Source organism: Pelecanus crispus, chromosome 9 (assembly GCF_030463565.1).
Source record: "Pelecanus crispus isolate bPelCri1 chromosome 9, bPelCri1.pri, whole genome shotgun sequence".
Classification (NCBI taxonomy): Eukaryota; Metazoa; Chordata; class Aves; order Pelecaniformes; family Pelecanidae; genus Pelecanus; species Pelecanus crispus.
Window position 1 is genome coordinate 37,155,139 of NC_134651.1, and position 17,394 is coordinate 37,172,532.

The 17,394-nt window shown below is 51.2% G+C and overlaps 2 protein-coding genes across 2 annotated transcripts in view; both read left to right on the top strand.

Annotated features, from left to right (window-relative positions):
* Nucleotides 1–919: 919 nt before the first annotated feature.
* On the top strand, nucleotides 920–4,497 carry NAIF1 (nuclear apoptosis inducing factor 1). Its single transcript, XM_009487476.2, has 2 exons — nucleotides 920–1,430; nucleotides 2,102–4,497. Exons 1-2 carry the CDS (start codon nucleotides 920–922, stop codon nucleotides 2,563–2,565), a joined length of 975 nt encoding a protein of 324 aa, XP_009485751.2. The 3' UTR covers nucleotides 2,566–4,497.
* An 8,400-nt stretch (nucleotides 4,498–12,897) lies between these two features.
* Nucleotides 12,898–17,394, top strand: part of EEIG1 (estrogen-induced osteoclastogenesis regulator 1) — a 32,398-nt gene continuing 27,901 nt past the window's right edge. Inside the window, exon 1 of the mRNA XM_009485544.2 lies at nucleotides 12,898–13,111. Within this exon, the coding sequence (XP_009483819.1) occupies nucleotides 12,966–13,111 (146 nt within the window). The 5' untranslated portion in view covers nucleotides 12,898–12,965. The remainder of the gene's footprint in view (nucleotides 13,112–17,394) is intronic.

Below are 17,394 nucleotides of genomic sequence, written 5' to 3' on the forward strand. Positions count from 1 at the left end.
CGACACGGAGCGCTTCCGCCTTCGCGCCACACGCCGCGGCCGCCACGTGACGCTCCGCGCCGACCAATGGCAGCGCTCCGCGCGCCGGCGCCGGCCAACACGCCCCCGCCCACACCCCCGGCTTCCACGCGCTCCCGCGAGGTGGGCGGGCGGTGACATCAGAGGGACGCCTTCCCCTTAACCAATCGGAAGGAAACACCGCCCGGGGCGGAAGGGGGCGGTACAAGCGCCTGGGCCAAACTTCCATTGGTTAATCCCCTGGTAGGAGGTGGGATAAAGCGACAATATCTCCAATCAGATCGGGAACCGGGAGTCAGTTTGAGCTTGACGGACGTGGCATGTATCCCGTAGCTGCCAAAGCAGGGGGCGCTCTGTGTTGATAGACGGGAGAACTACCCAATAGAATTAGAGCGGGGAAATTCATGGGCGGTCCCAGCCCCTCACAGGCCTCACGCAGGCCCAGTGGCCTGAGACAAGCGGCGAGGCGGGGCCGTTTCTCGGCCCCCCGATGGGCAGCGCGGATGGCCAATGACAGCGCGGAGGTGCCGGTGGGAGGCGAGATCTCTGCCTGACGGGCAGGCGGGCTGCCCAATCAGACGAGGCAGGAAAGGGGGCTGATTCTGGAAGCCATTACGCCAGTGTCGCAGGGTGGAGGCCGTTGAGCGGGGCTTGCTGGGTGGCTGCGGTACGCAATTTGCGTATCGGTGGCGGTGCCAAGGGGGGAGCGGGGGGGGACGGACACCTCCGGGCCCTGAGGGGCCTCGGGGCCCCCCCTGTTGTCCCCGGCCCCGGGGGTGAGCAGGCCTGGGGGGGCCCTGCCGCCCCTCGGCCCTGTCCAGCCTCCCCCAGGGCCCCCTGGGCCCAGCCAGGCCCCCCTGGCCTGCAGGTGTCCCCCAGTGCCCCCTCCTCGGTGCCCCTCATGGCCATGGCGTCGCCCCCGGCGCCCCCAGCCAAGAAGCGGAAGATGAACTTCTCGGAGCGAGAGGTGGAGATCATCGTGGAGGAGCTGGAGCGAGGCAAGCACCTCCTCATCAACCACTTCAATGCGGGTGTGCCCCTGGCCGCCAAGGCCGCCGCCTGGCACGACATCCTGCGCCGTGTCAATGCCGTTGCCACCTGCCACCGCGAGCTGCCCGAGGTCAAGAAGAAATGGTCCGACCTCAAGACCGAGGTGCGACGCAAAGTGGCCCAAGTCCGGGCTGCCATGGAAGGGGGAGGCGAGAGCCAGAACGGCAACGGCAACGGGCCGGAGAGCGAAGACCCAACGGGCACCGCAACCACCCCTGTCATCCTCACCCCCATGCAGCAACGCATCTGCAACCTGCTCGGAGAAGCCACCATCATCAGTTTGCCAAGTGGGGACTGCAGTGCAGGTGACGGGACCGAGATACCCATCACCGCATCAGCCACTACGGTCACCCTGACCCAGAGTGAGTGCTGCGCCTGCTGAAGATGCTCTGTGCTGAATTGGAAGGTCATACGGGGGGCCCAGACACCTGCCTGTGAGGAGGCCCTGAGCCCTGTGTGGGGGAAAGCCCCAGCAAAAAGAAACCCCTGCAACTCTGTAATGAAAACGCTGTTCCCAATATGTCCTCATGCTATAGGGGAGTGGCTGCAAGATACGCACATACTGAAAGTCAGCTTTCATAGCTGGGCTTGGCCTTAAGAACAAGGGAAGCCAGTATCCTTTGCAGATTGTTCAGTCCCCTTCTCTGGGAACAAAAGCAGGGGGAGAAACATCTACAAGGCTTATTTCCCAGTCTACCCCAAAAGCAGCTGTCCTTCTGACAAGTGCCATTCTGGGTCTTTGCCCGTATGTCAGTTGGTTAATGCCGCTTGGAAAGATTGTTCTGAACTGGAGGTTGAGAAATTATTTTGTCTAGACAGATAAGGCATGCCCTATTCCTTTGGACTGTGCAGCCTACTAGGAGGCTCGAATGAGGGTGGAGTAGACTTAAATAGGTCATTTTGTGCATTGCTGTTCATTGTATGTTATCTCACTGAACAGGCAGTATTCCTGTGATATTCATTGAATAGTCCTGTAGATAAAAATCCCCGTATCGCAGCTACTTCTTACCCCCTTTCTGTCCTTTGTTCTCAGTTCCTGCAGAGACAACCTACCACAGTCTGGAGGATGGAGTTGTGGAGTACTGCACAACAGAAGCCCCCACCACAGTCACCGCCGAAGCACCCTTGGAGATGATGGCACATCAACACGAAGTGTCTGCGAAACCCCAGGAGCTGAAAAGCCGAATTGCTCTGAACTCAGCCAAGCTCTTACAGGAGCAGCGAGTGACCAACTTGCACGTGAAGGAGATTGCCCAGCACCTGGAGCAGCAGAATGACTTGCTTCAGATGATTCGTCGCTCTCAGGAGGTGCAGGCATGCGCCCAGGAGCGACAGGCACAAGCCATGGAAGGAACACAGGCAGCACTGAGTGCCCTCATCCAGGTCCTCCGCCCCATGATTAAGGACTTCCGTCGATTTTTGCAAAGCAATACACCCAGTCCGTCGGTCACTGCTGACCCCAGCCAGACGGGGCAGCAAGATGGAATGATCCAATGAAAGAAACAGTGATGGGATGTCTTTCTTGGGGAAAAAACCTGCCCGTGCTGCCAGTGGACACAGGGAGCAAGGGGTGCTAGCTCTTGTCAACATGAAATGGCTCACCTTGGAGTCCTGCTGAGCCTAAACAGCTTGCTTTCTCTGCTAATCTTGTGCTAATCTGCTTTTTCAGACTCATCGTACAGAGCCATAGCAGGATGTGTAATAAACCAGGAACTTAATATTGGTTGCTTTAGTTCCTAAAACAATAGATTTATTAAAAAAAAGACGGTTATTTTTTTATTTCTGTTTGGAAAAAAACTCCCCGAAGTATGACACCTCTCTCTTTTTTTCTCTCTCAAGATCTATAGCCTTTAACTGACTTTGAACGTGGAGAGTCCTGTTGCAATATCACAGTACTGCAGCTGCCAAGGTACAGTTATCATAAACTGTAGTGCACGGTAGTGAATGCATTTCTGTCTCTTGCTGAAAGCATTTACTGGAAACGTGGTACCAGATGTGGTACAACCTTCTCTCTGCACCGAGAGTTACAGATACTGCTCTTGGAGTGTGACATCCAGCCCATGCAGACCAGCACCAAACCTACATGCAGTTTAAATCCCACCCATGTCCCCTGAGGATATAAATGGGATTAAAATAGTGCATTCACCTCATGTTCTACCTGTGCGCAGTCATTAAATTTCACTATAAACTTGGCAGATGTGATGAAAATTTCGTGGTTTGGTTACCAGAAACTGTCCTGGGATACATATCGGAAGCAATGTATTCCCTGTCTCAGTGTAGTTGTTACACAAGGGCCTGGATGAGTTTCACTCGGGTGTAACAGGTGAAACTCCATCTCTGTCTCATCTGCATAGTTTGTCACCTCCATAATACCTTGATCCATCAAAGTGGACCTGGACTGCAGATCTTCAGCCACACAGTAATTCCCAACATTTAGGAGTTTGTCAGCCACTGATTTAATTGAGTGAATTTTGGAGCATTATTTGGTTCTGCTGGTGGTGGTGGTATTTGTTCTGTACTTGTTAGGAGCTGGAAGCGAGTACAGCTGTTCTTTGTCAGTCTGCTAGCTGGCTTTGAGTGGCATTCTGAGAAACGGGTCTGAGGTTCACCTCACTGTTTTCTTACTGTTATACAGGGTAAAACAACATTTGCAGCCACTTTTCTTTGAGGTGTTCAGGCTGTGGGGCTTGGTCCTCAATGAGAAATTGAGGATGAATTAATTTCACAGGATGGTGAACGTGATTCTCACAGACTTGCAGTAACTTCGTAAACTTTTCGATTAAAAGCTCCACTTGTACATGCATGGAAGCAAATTTAAAAAAAAAAAAGGAAAAAGAAGGAAGCATAAATCTTCTCCCCGTACCTTGCAAAGTGTGTCACATTTAATGGGCTTATTGCTTGCCAGATACTACTTTTGAAATGGAACTTTTTCAGAGCTGGTATTTGCTTGCTGTTAAGTCTCCTTTAGGGCTGAGATGTGGTGAGCAACAACTGATGAGGGAGTGAATTTGCACAATCAAATTAAATCTTTACACAGCCTTTTAGTGGGGGATGCTGATGGGGGACCCCTGGTTAGAGCAGTAGGTGAAGAGGCTACGCTGTCTGTCTCTGGCCTTTACTCATCTCCTCTTGTCTGCAAGTCTGATGGGGGAGGAGAGGACAGCACGGTGTGAAGGGTTTGGCCCCTGGAAGACTCCCGGCCCTTTGGCACTGACACCAGGGCTGAGTCAGGGCGGCATCAGCTGTGTCTTCCCACCTTATCCGGCATCTCACCACATGAGTAACACTCGCCTGACTCTTCCTCTCAGACTTCGTGGAATCAAATCAATTGCTCAACTGAAATTTATTTTTAAAGTGAAAACTATGTCATATGTGTTGGTTTACCTCATTTGTGTAACGATCTCTCCTTTACAAATACGCATTTTAATAAAAAACGTGGTTTTGGTAAACAGGCTGTTTCAGTTCATCGGCACTCTCCAGGGCAAAAATGAGTTCATGACAAGTTTGCAACACAGCCTCCTTGCTGAGAAAGGGCCAAAGCAAGCTGTGAACAGCCATGTGTCGTGGTAGCTTTTTCTCTTGTTCATGAACTTTGTGGCCTTGTATTTACATAATTATGGCCTTTTTTTTTCCCAAATAAGAGCTTTTACAGCCTTACCTTGGAGCACTAGTTATTTCATTGTGTATGACAGATTACCAAAGTATACTAATCTCCCAACTGCTCAGAAGATGCCACAATAGGCTAAAATGATGGATGAAATACAGGCCTTTGGCTTTAAATTGCAGTGTGCATTTTTTCAGTGACTAAGCACTTAAGGTGTGTTACTGTTTCATAGGAGTAAATGTGTTGCCCTTGGAACCACCCATTTTTCTTGTATTTTTCAGGGTAAATATAGAGCTTAGTCAAGCCAGCAGCATTCAGGTGCAAGTTCCGTGTACACATTTTTGTCTCATTAAAAAGATGTAGCAACATTTTAAATACAGGGTGAGCACTGTGATGAGGGGCTCGGTTATTGCACATGGTGAGGTCATCAAACTTGGGGAGGGACAGAGAAAAGTGTCCCTTAAAGTCAAAACCAGGAGAAACAGGTAAACAGGGCACTTACAGGGTGAACATATACACAGGGCACTCAACTGAACAGGGAACTGGTGCCCACACAGAACAAGAGCTAAGGAGTAACATCTACAGATGTTCATTTGTGCTCCTCTACTGTTCTTTTTGTACCTAGAGACTTGTATTCAGCATCCAGAGCGGGAAAGAGCCGCGCAGGGATGTTCTGCCACAGGGTACCTCGGAGGTGAGGGCGAGCGGCCGGGCGGTGAGCGGCATCCTTCGTACCTGCTGGAGGAAGAGAAGCTTGGTGGGGGACTCGTGGTGGGTCAGAAGATGAACTTTGCAGCTGCTTCAGGAGCAAACCCCTGGTTGTGATGTGTGCAGCTCAGGCACGGCTTTCCAGGAGATGGCACTGTGCAACGGGGCAAGGCACGGGGAGCCGGAGCTGCAGTGAGGCACCACGTACTGCAGGGACCGGGCAGGATGGCCCCAGAAATGACCCTTGTCGTCCAGACCTTCTGTGATCCTGCTTGCTCATCTCACTGATGAATCTTTTCAGGACTGACAGCCCGAAGAGGAAGAAATTCAATGGGCAAGAGCTCAGGGATGAGGAACGTCTGTAGCCCTAGAAAAGTCCAGGTGTGTGGGAATGCCAACCAGGTCCCTCTGCTTCCTGCAAACACGGACAGAGGACACTGAGATGTCAGGAGCTCACATCTCTGGGGTGAGTTCACTGCAGAACCGAACAGGCAGGCACAAAATAAAAAACCACACAAATTCTTTAATTATAAGCAAAGGGACTGGTTTGAAGACTTTTAGAAGACGCATAAATACATCAGTATCCCACAAGTACAGTGTACTGCCATAGCTACATCGCAGTGCTGGGAGTGAATCCCCGCTGAGGGACAGAATGATATCACCTGCATACTCACCCAAATTACCTTTACCTCTTCCAGCATGTTTTTAAAGTCTGTCCAGCCTGTTTTGGCAAAGCATTCTTCTGGGTTTTTTGTGGTTTTTTTCCTGTTGCCATCTGAGATGTTATTGCCAGCAGGTACTGTCAGCACAAGTGTGGTCTGTTAAGTATGAAAATTGAAGCATTTAAGATTCTTTGTCTTTCTTGAAAGCATCTGACAAGAAGCTTCACACAAATGATGAGCACAGCTTCCAGGCCGTGTTCTGCGAGCAGGAATGAAGCCCACATCGCCCTCAAATTGGGCTCATGAGCCCTTGGGTCCCAGCACTGCAAGGTGATTAACTCAAGGCAGAAGCCCAGCCCCAGCAGGGACAGTTTCTGTTACCTCTGCCTCCTGGGATCCCAAATTAGAGGTTGCCACGTCAAGTGGGAACCACAGACTTACAGTTGTTTCTGCTGCGTTTGGGGTAACAGCAGCATTTGTGGGGCTGCAGCCAGAAGCACAGAACCAGTAGGAGAGCCCACGGCCAGCAAGTCTTTTGTCCAGAACAGCGCTGAAGGCAACACTTGGGATATAGACACAGGATAACGCTTAATAGACACAACAAGCCTCGAGGCAAAGCGGGTTCCAGTCTGCAAATTTTGGAAGGGGCAAACCAGCTCCCGTTCCACCGACAGGCCTCCTGGAAAGAGTTCTGCCACACATTCCCAGGACACACTGGAGCAGATATGGAAACCAGTAAACAAAAAAAGCCAGGCAGCTGGATTTTCAGGTCTGGCCACATGTTTGGGGGAAGGAATCCACCGACTCCAGATTCCTGTGCTCCCTTTGTCTCTGTGGATAACAGGATCCCCCATCCTGGCAGGCCAGAAACCCACCGTGCAGGTGTGTCCCTTGCATGTCCAACAGGAAACCCAGCCTGACACAGAAAGTGAAACAGTTCTGGCCTTTATGATGATGAGTTCAGTTATATATGGAACTAGTGAAAAACACAAGCAGATCAAAGTAGAGCTCGCAACCTGTTATTAAACTAAGCTGAGAAGACACAAGCTTGAAAGAACTCCACACCACAGGATAATCCTATGTAATGGGGAGAGAAACCCATTCCCTTCACAGGATTTCCAGCAGCCTGCACGCTAGACAGGGCTCACACTGCTGCAGCGTACTGCCCCAGGGGCCTGCACCCCCTGCCCCATTTCGGGAGCTCCCCAGCCTGGGTCTGCCCCCAGCTCTGGGGAAGGCACCCACCCACCGCGGGTGCCCGGCCTGCAGCTCCCATGCAGCTCCTCAGAGCGGGTGCATTGCAGGTGCTTGGCCACCAGCAGCGCGAAGAACACATTTATAGCATAAAGCATCATGTGATAAGCTTTTCTTTTTGATGACAAGGCTGAAAGCTCATTAAAGCTATTATAACAGATGTTACAGGTGTAACAGAGGAGAGCCATTATTGTGTTTATGCTGTTGCAGCAATGTGTATAATTTGGCTGCTAGGACAAACGGGTTAGCGTAATGATGTTTTCCAGAGGAAGACACCGATGATGTAGCTTACAGGGCTTGATGATTTGCTAATGTATCTGGGATTCCCATGGGATAAGAGATAGGATTTGATGGCTCACCAAATGCATTAAAGAATCTATCTCACTTCACCTCACTGAGTTTTGTCCGTCCTGAATTTGTCTTGCCTTGTTTCTTCCCTGCTGCTTTGCCTCAGTCCTCAAAGTGGGGAGGGAGAAGGCAAGAAAAGTCATCTCTGTTCCTGCTCACTCACAGTCCCAAGGTGAGCAGACCGTAGAGATTCCAGCCCCTGGCTGACAAGGCACACCTCTGGTGATAGCAGAGGTGAGGCCCAGACTTAACTGCAGAGCCCAGGCTGACAAATTATCCCAGACTGATAGGACGATGCCCTGAGCCAGCAAAAGTTGAGGAAGTGGTGGCAGCACTGGGGAGTGGCATCAGGAAAGGCTAAGGTCAGGGAGAGCATGGGGCAGGGGCATTGATGAGGTTTACAGAGCAGAGGTAAGGTGGGCACGATGGGGCCAAGGTCATAGAAGAGAAATCAACAGCATTTGAGTCGGGGGTAAGCGGAATTAATATATATCAAAGCGCCCTGTTCACACACGCGGCCCCTTAGTGAATGGGTTGGACCTGGATCGGAAAATAATATAAAGCCAGTGGGATGGTAGATGGACAGAGATGCCCTACACTCACATTCGCTCTGTGTTGCCTCTGTGGGGCTCAGACCCACCCACGCTGACACCTCTCCCAGCAGGGCACACTTTCAGGGGAGCGCTGTCCCTTTAAACAATGTGAATTTGTCCAGAAACAATTACGCAGCATAAAGACAGAAAAATCAACAGGGTGAATTTTGAACTAATAAAGATTTAATCTCTAAATCATGAGACTGCGTTTATTAGGAAAATATACATACCTCTGAGAATCCAGCTACAGTTGCTATATTACACACCGTTCAGCAGCTCACTGGGCATTTTTCCAAATCCGTTTATTTTTAACATCAGTCACATTATTCAATTAATTATAAAAACACTGAGGTTTTCAAGAGATGTTTCTGATAAACCTGCAGAGTAAATATGCGTGAGAACAGCAAGGATTAAAATCTCTGTAAACGTTAGCATTCGGGGCTGTTGCTATAAACAAGAGAAGTCCTCCAAGGAGGTTATTTATCAGAGTGAATCATACCAGATAACACACGGCCTCCTCCCACACCACAAACAGTGAGATTGTTTGTCCTTTACCTAGTGATGGAAGCGAAAGATCGACACGTCCATCAGCGGTACACTGAGGGAATGAGAAGTATGAGGGTCTGGGCTGGATTCTTCAGATCCTTCCAGCATTCAAGCATCCCAGCTTGGTAAATAGTAAACATTTAGCAGGCTGAGCTCTTTCCCAATAAACTGAGAAACAGAAAGCAAAAAAAACAAGCCCATCTCTAGCAATGTCTTGAGGCCTTGAAAACACCAGATATCCATTGATGGAACGATTCAAGCCCTACCTTTAAAAGCAGCCTCCACAAACCCCACTTTATGGAAAGACTGGTATCTCCTGCTATGGTTTCACTGTACCAGTATGAAATCCTTTCCCAGTCCAAAGTCTGTGTATCTGCTTAACCTGGTAAGCAAGAATCATAACAATGCATTTGGCTTAATCCAGTTTTTAACTTTTATCCAAGTACGTTGCCATGTACTTTTCCTAGCAGATTTTTTTTTTTAAAGACTCACACTGTGGCAGAATTATTTGATAGCTCTGATATTGTCTGCATAGATGTCAAAGATTAAAGGCCAGGAGTCTGGGCATCAAAGCCTGGCAAAGAGAGCGAGGACTCCCAGGCTTAGCCAGACATGCAAATCAGCCTTGGGAAAAGTCCCTCCCATATAAGCCTCAACTTCTCTGCAACAGAGACTCTTAGGCACATCCTTAACTTTAAAAAATAGGCAAATCATGTTGATGATTGCAGATTCCTTCAGGACAAGGAGAGACATTTTGTTCTGCTTGCCCTTAAACGATGGAATCCTGCCTAACCAGGGATCCCAGCTACAGCACAGGACACGGCAGCAGCACCTAATAACAGGGAGCCATTTTGCTGAAGAGATGTGTTTAACCAGTTGCCACATCTCACTCACGGTGGGTGAGACTCCAGCTCTTGGCCCTGCCTCGCACCGCCCGCCGGGGTGTGCGGTGCCAGGGCCTCCCGCTCCAGGCCAGCCAGCCCGGATGCTCAGCCTGACCCACGGCCCGCTGTGTGGTACGCGGAGGCGCAGAGCGGGGACGGGGTGGCCGCACCGCTGCGTCTGTGAGGCAGCGCTGCCTGAAGAGCAGCGTGCCCGCGGTGGGTGGGACATACCCCTTGAAGAGATGTCACCAGGAGCTGCGTGGGCAGGGACAAGGACAGAGCAAGGTGTCCTGGCTGTCAAGGGGCAGTGCTGAAGAGGCCGCAGAGGGACTATGTCTGTCAGAGCTGCCTCTCCCATCACCTCAGCCCAGGCAGTGACACCGCGACCGCAGGCGCCAGGGGCCCCGGCCTGCCATCCCCTCAGCCAGCCCGCTCCGGCCCCCACACACGTCAGTGCCAGCTCGGGGCTGCTTGGCCCGGCGAGAGACTATGGGACGCCCTGGGCGGTGCGGAAAGGCCCGAGGACTCCCCCCCCCGGGGCCACACAACCGGCCAGGCCGCACTCCCTCCGCCCGGGCCACCCGAGAGCCCCCCGCTTCCCGCCCACTCCCTCGGGCAGGGGGCAGGGAGTGGGCGGGCCTTGCCCAAACCGACAGCCTCCGCCTCCAATCCCCGCGCTTTCTTCCCCGCCCCGTGCCCGAGCAACCAATCAAAGTCTTGCTGTGCTCGGGCCGTCTCCTTGCCGCTTGCCCAATCGGGCGGCGCCGCTCTCGTGCTCCCCTCCCCCCTCTCCGGGGAGGAGGGTTACGTAGCGTCGGGTTGGTATTCCTGAAGCGCGGTGGTGGCGTTGCTCTGCCTTGTGGTTGCCTGCGCCGTTGGCGTAGCGGCCGCAGTTGGCGTAACGCTAGCAGAGGCGGCTGTGGCGGGGAGCAGCGGTGGCTGTGGCGGACGTGCGAGGAGAGGGCAGGAGGTGCGAGCAGGGCCGGGCCGGGCAGGGACCGGGCCGGGATCGGGCCGCAGGTCGGTGGAGTGGGCCGGGAAGCGGGCTGAGACCTCCCGCAGATCGGCTCGTTATTTTGGGGCTGGGAGGGGGGTTGAGACCTGGCTGCAGCTGGGTGCGTGGGCTGGGAGGGGGGCTGAGACCTGGCTGCAGTTCGCTGTGTGGTTCACGGGGCCGGGAGGCAGGCTGAGACCCGGCCACCGTCCAGTGCATGGCTCCGAAAGCGAGCCGAGACCTGGCCACCGTTCAGTGCATGGCTCCGAAAGCGAGCCGAGACCTGGCCGCAGCTCAGTGCATGGCTCCGAAAGCGAGCCGAGACCTGGCCGCAGCTCAGTGCATGGCTCCGAAAGCGAGCCGAGACCTGGCCACCGTTCAGTGCATGGCTCCGAAAGCGAGCCGAGACCTGGCCACCGTTCAGTGCATGGCTCCTAAAGCGAGCCGAGACCTGGCCGCAGCTCAGTGCATGGCTCCGAAAGCGAGCCGAGACCTGGCCACTGTTCAGTGCATGGCTCCGAAAGCGAGCCGAGACCTGGCCACCGTTCAGTGCATGGCTCCGAAAGCGAGCCGAGACCTGGCCGCAGCTCAGTGCATGGCTCCGAAAGCGAGCTGAGACCTGGCCACCGTTCAGTGCATGGCTCCGAAAGCGAGCCGAGACCTGGCCACCGTTCAGTGCATGGCTCTGAAAGCGAGCTGAGACCTGGCCGCAGCTCAGTGCGTAGCCCAGGGGTGTCAGGGGATGGGCTGTGACCTCGCCGCAGCCCAGTGTGTGGTCTACGGGGCCCAGAGGTGGGCTGAGACCTGGCCGCATCTCAGTGCACGGCCCAGGGGGCTGGAAGGCAGGCTGAGACCTGGCTGCAGTTTGGTGCAGGGGCAGAGAGGGCAGGTATGGCTCGTAGAGGGGACTGGTGGTGCAGAGCAGTCGCCAGCCAGCCCCTCGCTCTGCTCGGAGGCAGCTGCAGGAGAGCTGTGCCTCTGGGGGGGTGCCCGCGCCCCGGTGCAGCAGGCAGAGTCGGCTGGATTTGCCTGCTCCCTCCCAAGCAGGAGAGGGGCTTTAACCGCACACCTGTGCAGGCAGCAGGAGCTTTGCCTGGGTTGGTTTGCAGTCATTAATTCTTAGTATCTGTGAGGATTGTTTACTGCCCCTGTTCAAAACCTCGTCCCTTTTAGATGCTAATCAGCTCTTGGCCTCCCTGGTTTAGGTGTTGCGTAAATGTGTAATGAAATGACTGTCTCCAGCCCCAAAACTGAACTGTGCAGGGCATGGCTTGGTGTGGACCTGGTGCTGGGGGAAGGCAGCATACTCGGTGGGCCTGGCTATTGGACAGCCAGATGACCTGATTCGGTTGTTACGCTGTGTAATCTGGAGCAGACTGCTTTTTTTTTTTTTTTCCCCCTCCATGCTGGTTTCTCCTTTTATAAGATACAGGTGCTAATACTTTTGGCTGGTCAGAAAAACAGAAAAGAAACAGATTTCTGCATTTCTTGAGATGGCTTTGCTTACTCTTGTTAGACTACGTGTTAGATGGATCTTGCTGTGTAAACTGCTTCTCAAGATGATGGGTGAAAACAGAGCAGATTTTTATTAGCTGCTTTGCAAAACAGAAATTACGAGGGGGGTGACAACAGTGAAGCTTGCTCTAGGCAAAAAGGGGAAAGAGGATGTTGGGGCCAGGCTAATTGGGGCCATACCTCTTGAGACTGGTATGAGTCTGGACTGAATAGTACCCATCCAAACAGGTTTTATAGGAGGAGGAGGAGGAGCAGCCCAAGACTGGCTGGGACTAATTTACTCATTTCCCTCCCAAAGGCTGACCCGAAGACCTGTATCAAGGAGTTGCACAAGAGGAGGAGATAGAAGCTGGAAGCTTTCTGAATGTGCTGCCCACAGACTTAAGGCTTCTTCAGAGACTCAAGATGACTTGCCAGGGGAGATGCTTTCTGGAGGGGTTGTGCTGAAGACAGAGCACTGTAGCCTCTAACTGGGACAGCTCCTGCTGGTCTGGAGCTGAGACTGACTTCTCTCCCTCCCTTTTCCCTTGGAGATGTTGCAGAGATTTAATCTGACCTCTTCCTCCTCACCCGAAGCCTGCCGTGGCGATGATCCGACAGCCAGATCCGACCACCAAAGAGAAGAGAATTGTGCGTTTGAAGCTGGGCCGTCGTTGTAACTGAACTGGAATTTACTCCCTGCTTGCGCTCCTGTAACGAGTGTCGTTCCTCTGCTTGTCTGTGTGTGTTTTGAGCTGCTCCTCCCTGATCTTGTTTGGAATTCCTGGGCTTTCCACGCTGAATTTGCCCATGGCTTTCCTGATGAAGAAGAAGAAATTCAAGTTTCAGACAAGCTTCACTCTAGAAGAGCTGACTGCTGTCCCCTTTGTGAATGGGGTTCTGTTCTGCAAAATCAGGCTGCTAGATGGAGGAGACTTTGCTAGCTTATCTACCAGGTAAGAAGTTGCTTGCAGACTTGCTTCCTGGCTGTGCCTCTTTCCCTGGTTATTCTTCACTTGAGCAGTTTAGCATATGGCTACCACTTGCCTACCCCTTGGTGGGATTTTAATAGTTCTGTTGTAGGGCCCCACATGCCACATCACTCTCCGGAGCCGGGGGAGAACATAGCTGGAGAGCTCTGAACCTGGGTGGTGTTGGCTGATCAGAGCTGGATTGAGTCTTTCAGAGATGTGGGGAGGGAGTGGGAGGTCGCTCCCCTTAAAGGGACTGGCGTTTGTGGGTGAAATCCTCTCTTACTTTTTCTCTCCCTCCTTGCCCGAGTTCTTGCGTGCTATTTCAGTCCCTGTGCTATATTGCTTTCATGCCTGACATGAAACTCAACTCTGTAGAAAACTGTATCTAAGCAAATCAATCCTTCTCAACTTTGCTCTCCCCCTTTGCTTCCGAATTACTGTTCTTCATAAGAGTGGAAGTAGCTTGCTTTGCATTGCAAATTACTGTACGAGGGAGAACTGCTGCCTGGAGTCAAAGTTGTCGGTGTTAAAGACAGTTTATCTCCTTGAACTGATGCCATTGCATCTCCAAGTTTATAGCTGGAGTGTTTTCTTTTTTATGTGATCTGTCATATTGCGATCGTTCTGCTGCACATTTTATAAGGTTGTTCTGCCATTGTGTCTTGGCATTTCTCTGACTCCTTCAGGCAGGTCTGACCCCACTCCTGCTACTAATTGCTAATAGCAACTTGCTTTGTTTCCAACTATGCACCAGCAGTATGCAAACGTGAATTCCATAACAGCCTGGACTTGCTTTCAGCCTCAAGATGTGAAGGAAACCTTCAGTGGTTTTCAAAACTTGTTTTTTTGCTTTCCTGAGTGACTGCTCAGTTTTTAAAGGTACAGGGTTAGTTTGTGCTAGCTGTTAACTGCTTTATCCCAGAGCTAAAGCGTGGTTTGGTCTGGATTTCCTCTTTGTGGTGCTGCACACTCAGCTTTCTCATTTCAGGAGAGAAGATTTTATTGGGCAAGCATATAACATTTCTGTCTTGCAAATAGAAGTGGTAGGGCATTGCTCAAAGCTTGGTTTTAATTCCAGAGGCGCGGTGCAACCTCATCTGGAGTCTGTAGAGGCCGTGGGTGTGGAACACCTCCAAAAATGGACTTTGAATTAATTTATCTTTTGAAGAAAATCTATCAAAAGAGCTTTTCCTTACAGTGTTCTCCCCTGAGGCTAGATCGTTGGGTTTGATGGAAGCAGCTTATCTAAGGAATTCAAACAGTATGTGAACTTGGAAAGAAATTAACCCCTCTGCTTCCTGGAGTCATAATAAAATGAATTGAACTGGAGAGTGTCTCAGGAAAAGCCTATGCTGAGAAATGTCGATCTCCCCCTCCTTGTCATCCCTGAAAGCATCTTCTAGGAGCTGTCGCTGGGGTCTGCTGATGCTTCCAGCCGTTTGGGTTGCATTGGGTTGTTTTCTGAGCTGGCTGGGGTTCAGCAGTTTGCTCAGCGCGGTGCGTTGCAGATGTGTTCCAGCAGCGAAATCATCTGTAATTGAAACCAAACACATACATTACTCTCAACCAGCTTGATTGCTTATAAATGAGCAAAGGGGAAGTAGGCTGTTGGGTTTGCTGCCTTTCCCCTAACCTGTCTGTACTCTAACTGAAAGCACATGGAAACCTGTTCCTGCTTGAGAAGTTACGGGTCTCAGTGGTATTGAGTCATTTGACCTTTTCCAAATATTTTTTCCCTGTTGCAGTTAGAGAAACTTCAGGAGGGATGAATTTCCAGGAGCGGTGAGGAGAAGAGTGACCGTGTGGAAAGGCTCCCAGATCATGCCTTGGCTCTGCTCTATGCTCCTCTAGTCATTTCCGTGACCTTTTTGATACTCTTTGGATCTGGGAAAAGATAAAAGGGAAGGAGATGCTGTGTCCGTGTTGTGTTAGAAGACTGTACATTATTTAGGAACCGTGATTGTTTCTCTGAAATCAACCACTTCCAAAAACAATTGCATTTGAGGTTGTAATGTCTGTCAGTTCATGTTATGTGCTGCTTATGTAAAAAAGTCCGGTGTTTGCTCCCCAATTGATTTGGGCTTCTTCTGTGACCTGTGGCAATAGGAGATATGCGGCTATGACTGAGCAGACCAGTAGCTCTTTCTGACCCTGGGTTTTCAGAGAACTGATCTGAACAAGGTGTCCCATGTTGTTTGGAGTCTGTAAACAGTGGGGAGAAGTAGGTGTAGGAACCCTTCATAGGACACACTAAATCAGTTTTCTTTTTTTCTCATTTAAGTGACCTATGATGTGGAAAGAAGAGTGGTGTCTGAGAATACAAGAATCTCCAGAGACAGATTTTTCAGGTTATTTACAATAGACTTACTTGGCAGCTTGTGCACATCTGGTGAGAGGTGGGGATATGATATATCCAATGAGTTACTAGGTGGCACCAGGTTAATTTGACTTGTGAGCAGAGCAGAAGTGGGAGGTTGTACTGCCAGCCCCTGTCAGCCTGTCCTCCTCCCAAGTCTACTTCAGCCTGGGCTGCAGGTACCTGCTGCAGCCTGGTGCTGTGGGTCCGGTGGGGCACAGCCTGGGCCGGGACCCTCCCTCCCCAGCTGTGAGCTGCTCACACCTCTGCCCAGGCTGGGACAAAGCAGCCTGGCTGGAGGGGAACCTGTCTGAAATGCATTAAGACTTAAGCTCTTAGGAATTCAAGGCACTCTGGAAAAGGTCCAGGTCCTGTCAGCACATTTGGCTTTGGGGATCTGCCTCTATTGGGTTTTCTGGTTTGGTTTTCTTTTCTTGCAGGCAGGTACCCTTTTTCCACGCTTGCTGTGCTCAGGCCTTGCATTAAACCATGGGTATTTTGGTGACTAAAGCTGCAGCTGTAAATTTCCTTTCACTTGTCCTTTCCCCTCCCTTTGTAAAGTCTCCTTATGCTCTGGCGGGGCTTTTGAGGATAAGACTCACCCGGTTCAGTTTACAGTGCTCTTGTGTGAAAAGCATCTATTCTCTGCGAGTTTATCGCCCTCCCGCTGGATTACAGAAGTTGGTCTTCTGAAAATGCATCTGAGCCAGGTGTAGGCCAGGCAGGTGCTGTATTTCCCACAGAGAAGTACCGGTATATTCCTTGAATAGTATTAATCCAGATACTTAAATAGCGCAACCGCCAGTGAATTCAGTTGCCTCCCAAGTATCTTTAAAAATAGGCGCAGAGCAGTAGGGATGTATTCATGGCAACCGTTTTTGTGAAGCAGATGGGCTGCTGCGTTTTGTACCAGTTTGAAGCTTTTTGGGGGGGTGTGCGTCTTTGTTCCTAGAGAGATGATACGATAAGCTCATCGGGAGGTTTTGAATCCGTGGATCGGCACAGGCAGGAGCCTGGATGTCCAAATAAGTGCCTAAAGCTACAGGCTGATGTAGTACGTACATGTACATCTTTGGGTATCATGGAAGAGGAAAACTTGATTAAATTCGCCCCCCCGCCCCGCTTCTGCTTACAGTGTCAGTTAATGTTGAGTGACAGCCAGATGCTCTTTACCTCAGTGCTGATTGATTTCTGGCTGCGTGTTGGCAGCAAGTGTTGCCGGTGCATGATGTGAAGGAAGTGGAAAGCCAGGTGTTATCCACAGACTCCTGACACTTCATCCTGCGTTGTTCTGTTAGTGTGCCAACAGTTTCACTCTGGTATTCCTGGATTTGAAGGAAGGGATTGTACTCTGAAAGCCCCTGGCTGACTCTAGAGGAATGGCTGTTTTGCATGAGTTGAGCAACTTTGAGGGCATTTCCCACCTTCCTCATTGGTTTCTAAAGGCACCTCAGACTGTATTTCCTCTGGGACCATGCTTTTCTAAGCATATGTGGCATTTCAGCCTGGTTTTCTGATCCTGGCGCTCCTGCAGCAGTTTGAACCAGCAGCCCAGCAGCTGTTTGCATGCAGGCTTGATCTGGGAAGAGCTGACCCTGTTAGGGTGGTCCAGCCTCGAGGTATTTTGGTGCTGTAAGCCTAAACTGAGAATGTTCTTAGCCTTGCATTTTTTTAATCGAGTAAGAGTGAAAGGCCACTTCCTGCGCTGCATGCTTTTTTGTGTGTGTGTGCATGTGTAAAGCTGCATCCAGAGAGCCAAAGGAAATGCTGATATTTGGGGAGGCACCTCATACCGATAGCTCCCTGTGGACTGAGGTCAGCTTTTGTGCAAGTGTGGCTTTGTCATCCTTATGTAGGTACAGACCTAAAGATACTTGCTTTCCTCAGCTGGCAGGATGCAAAGTATCTT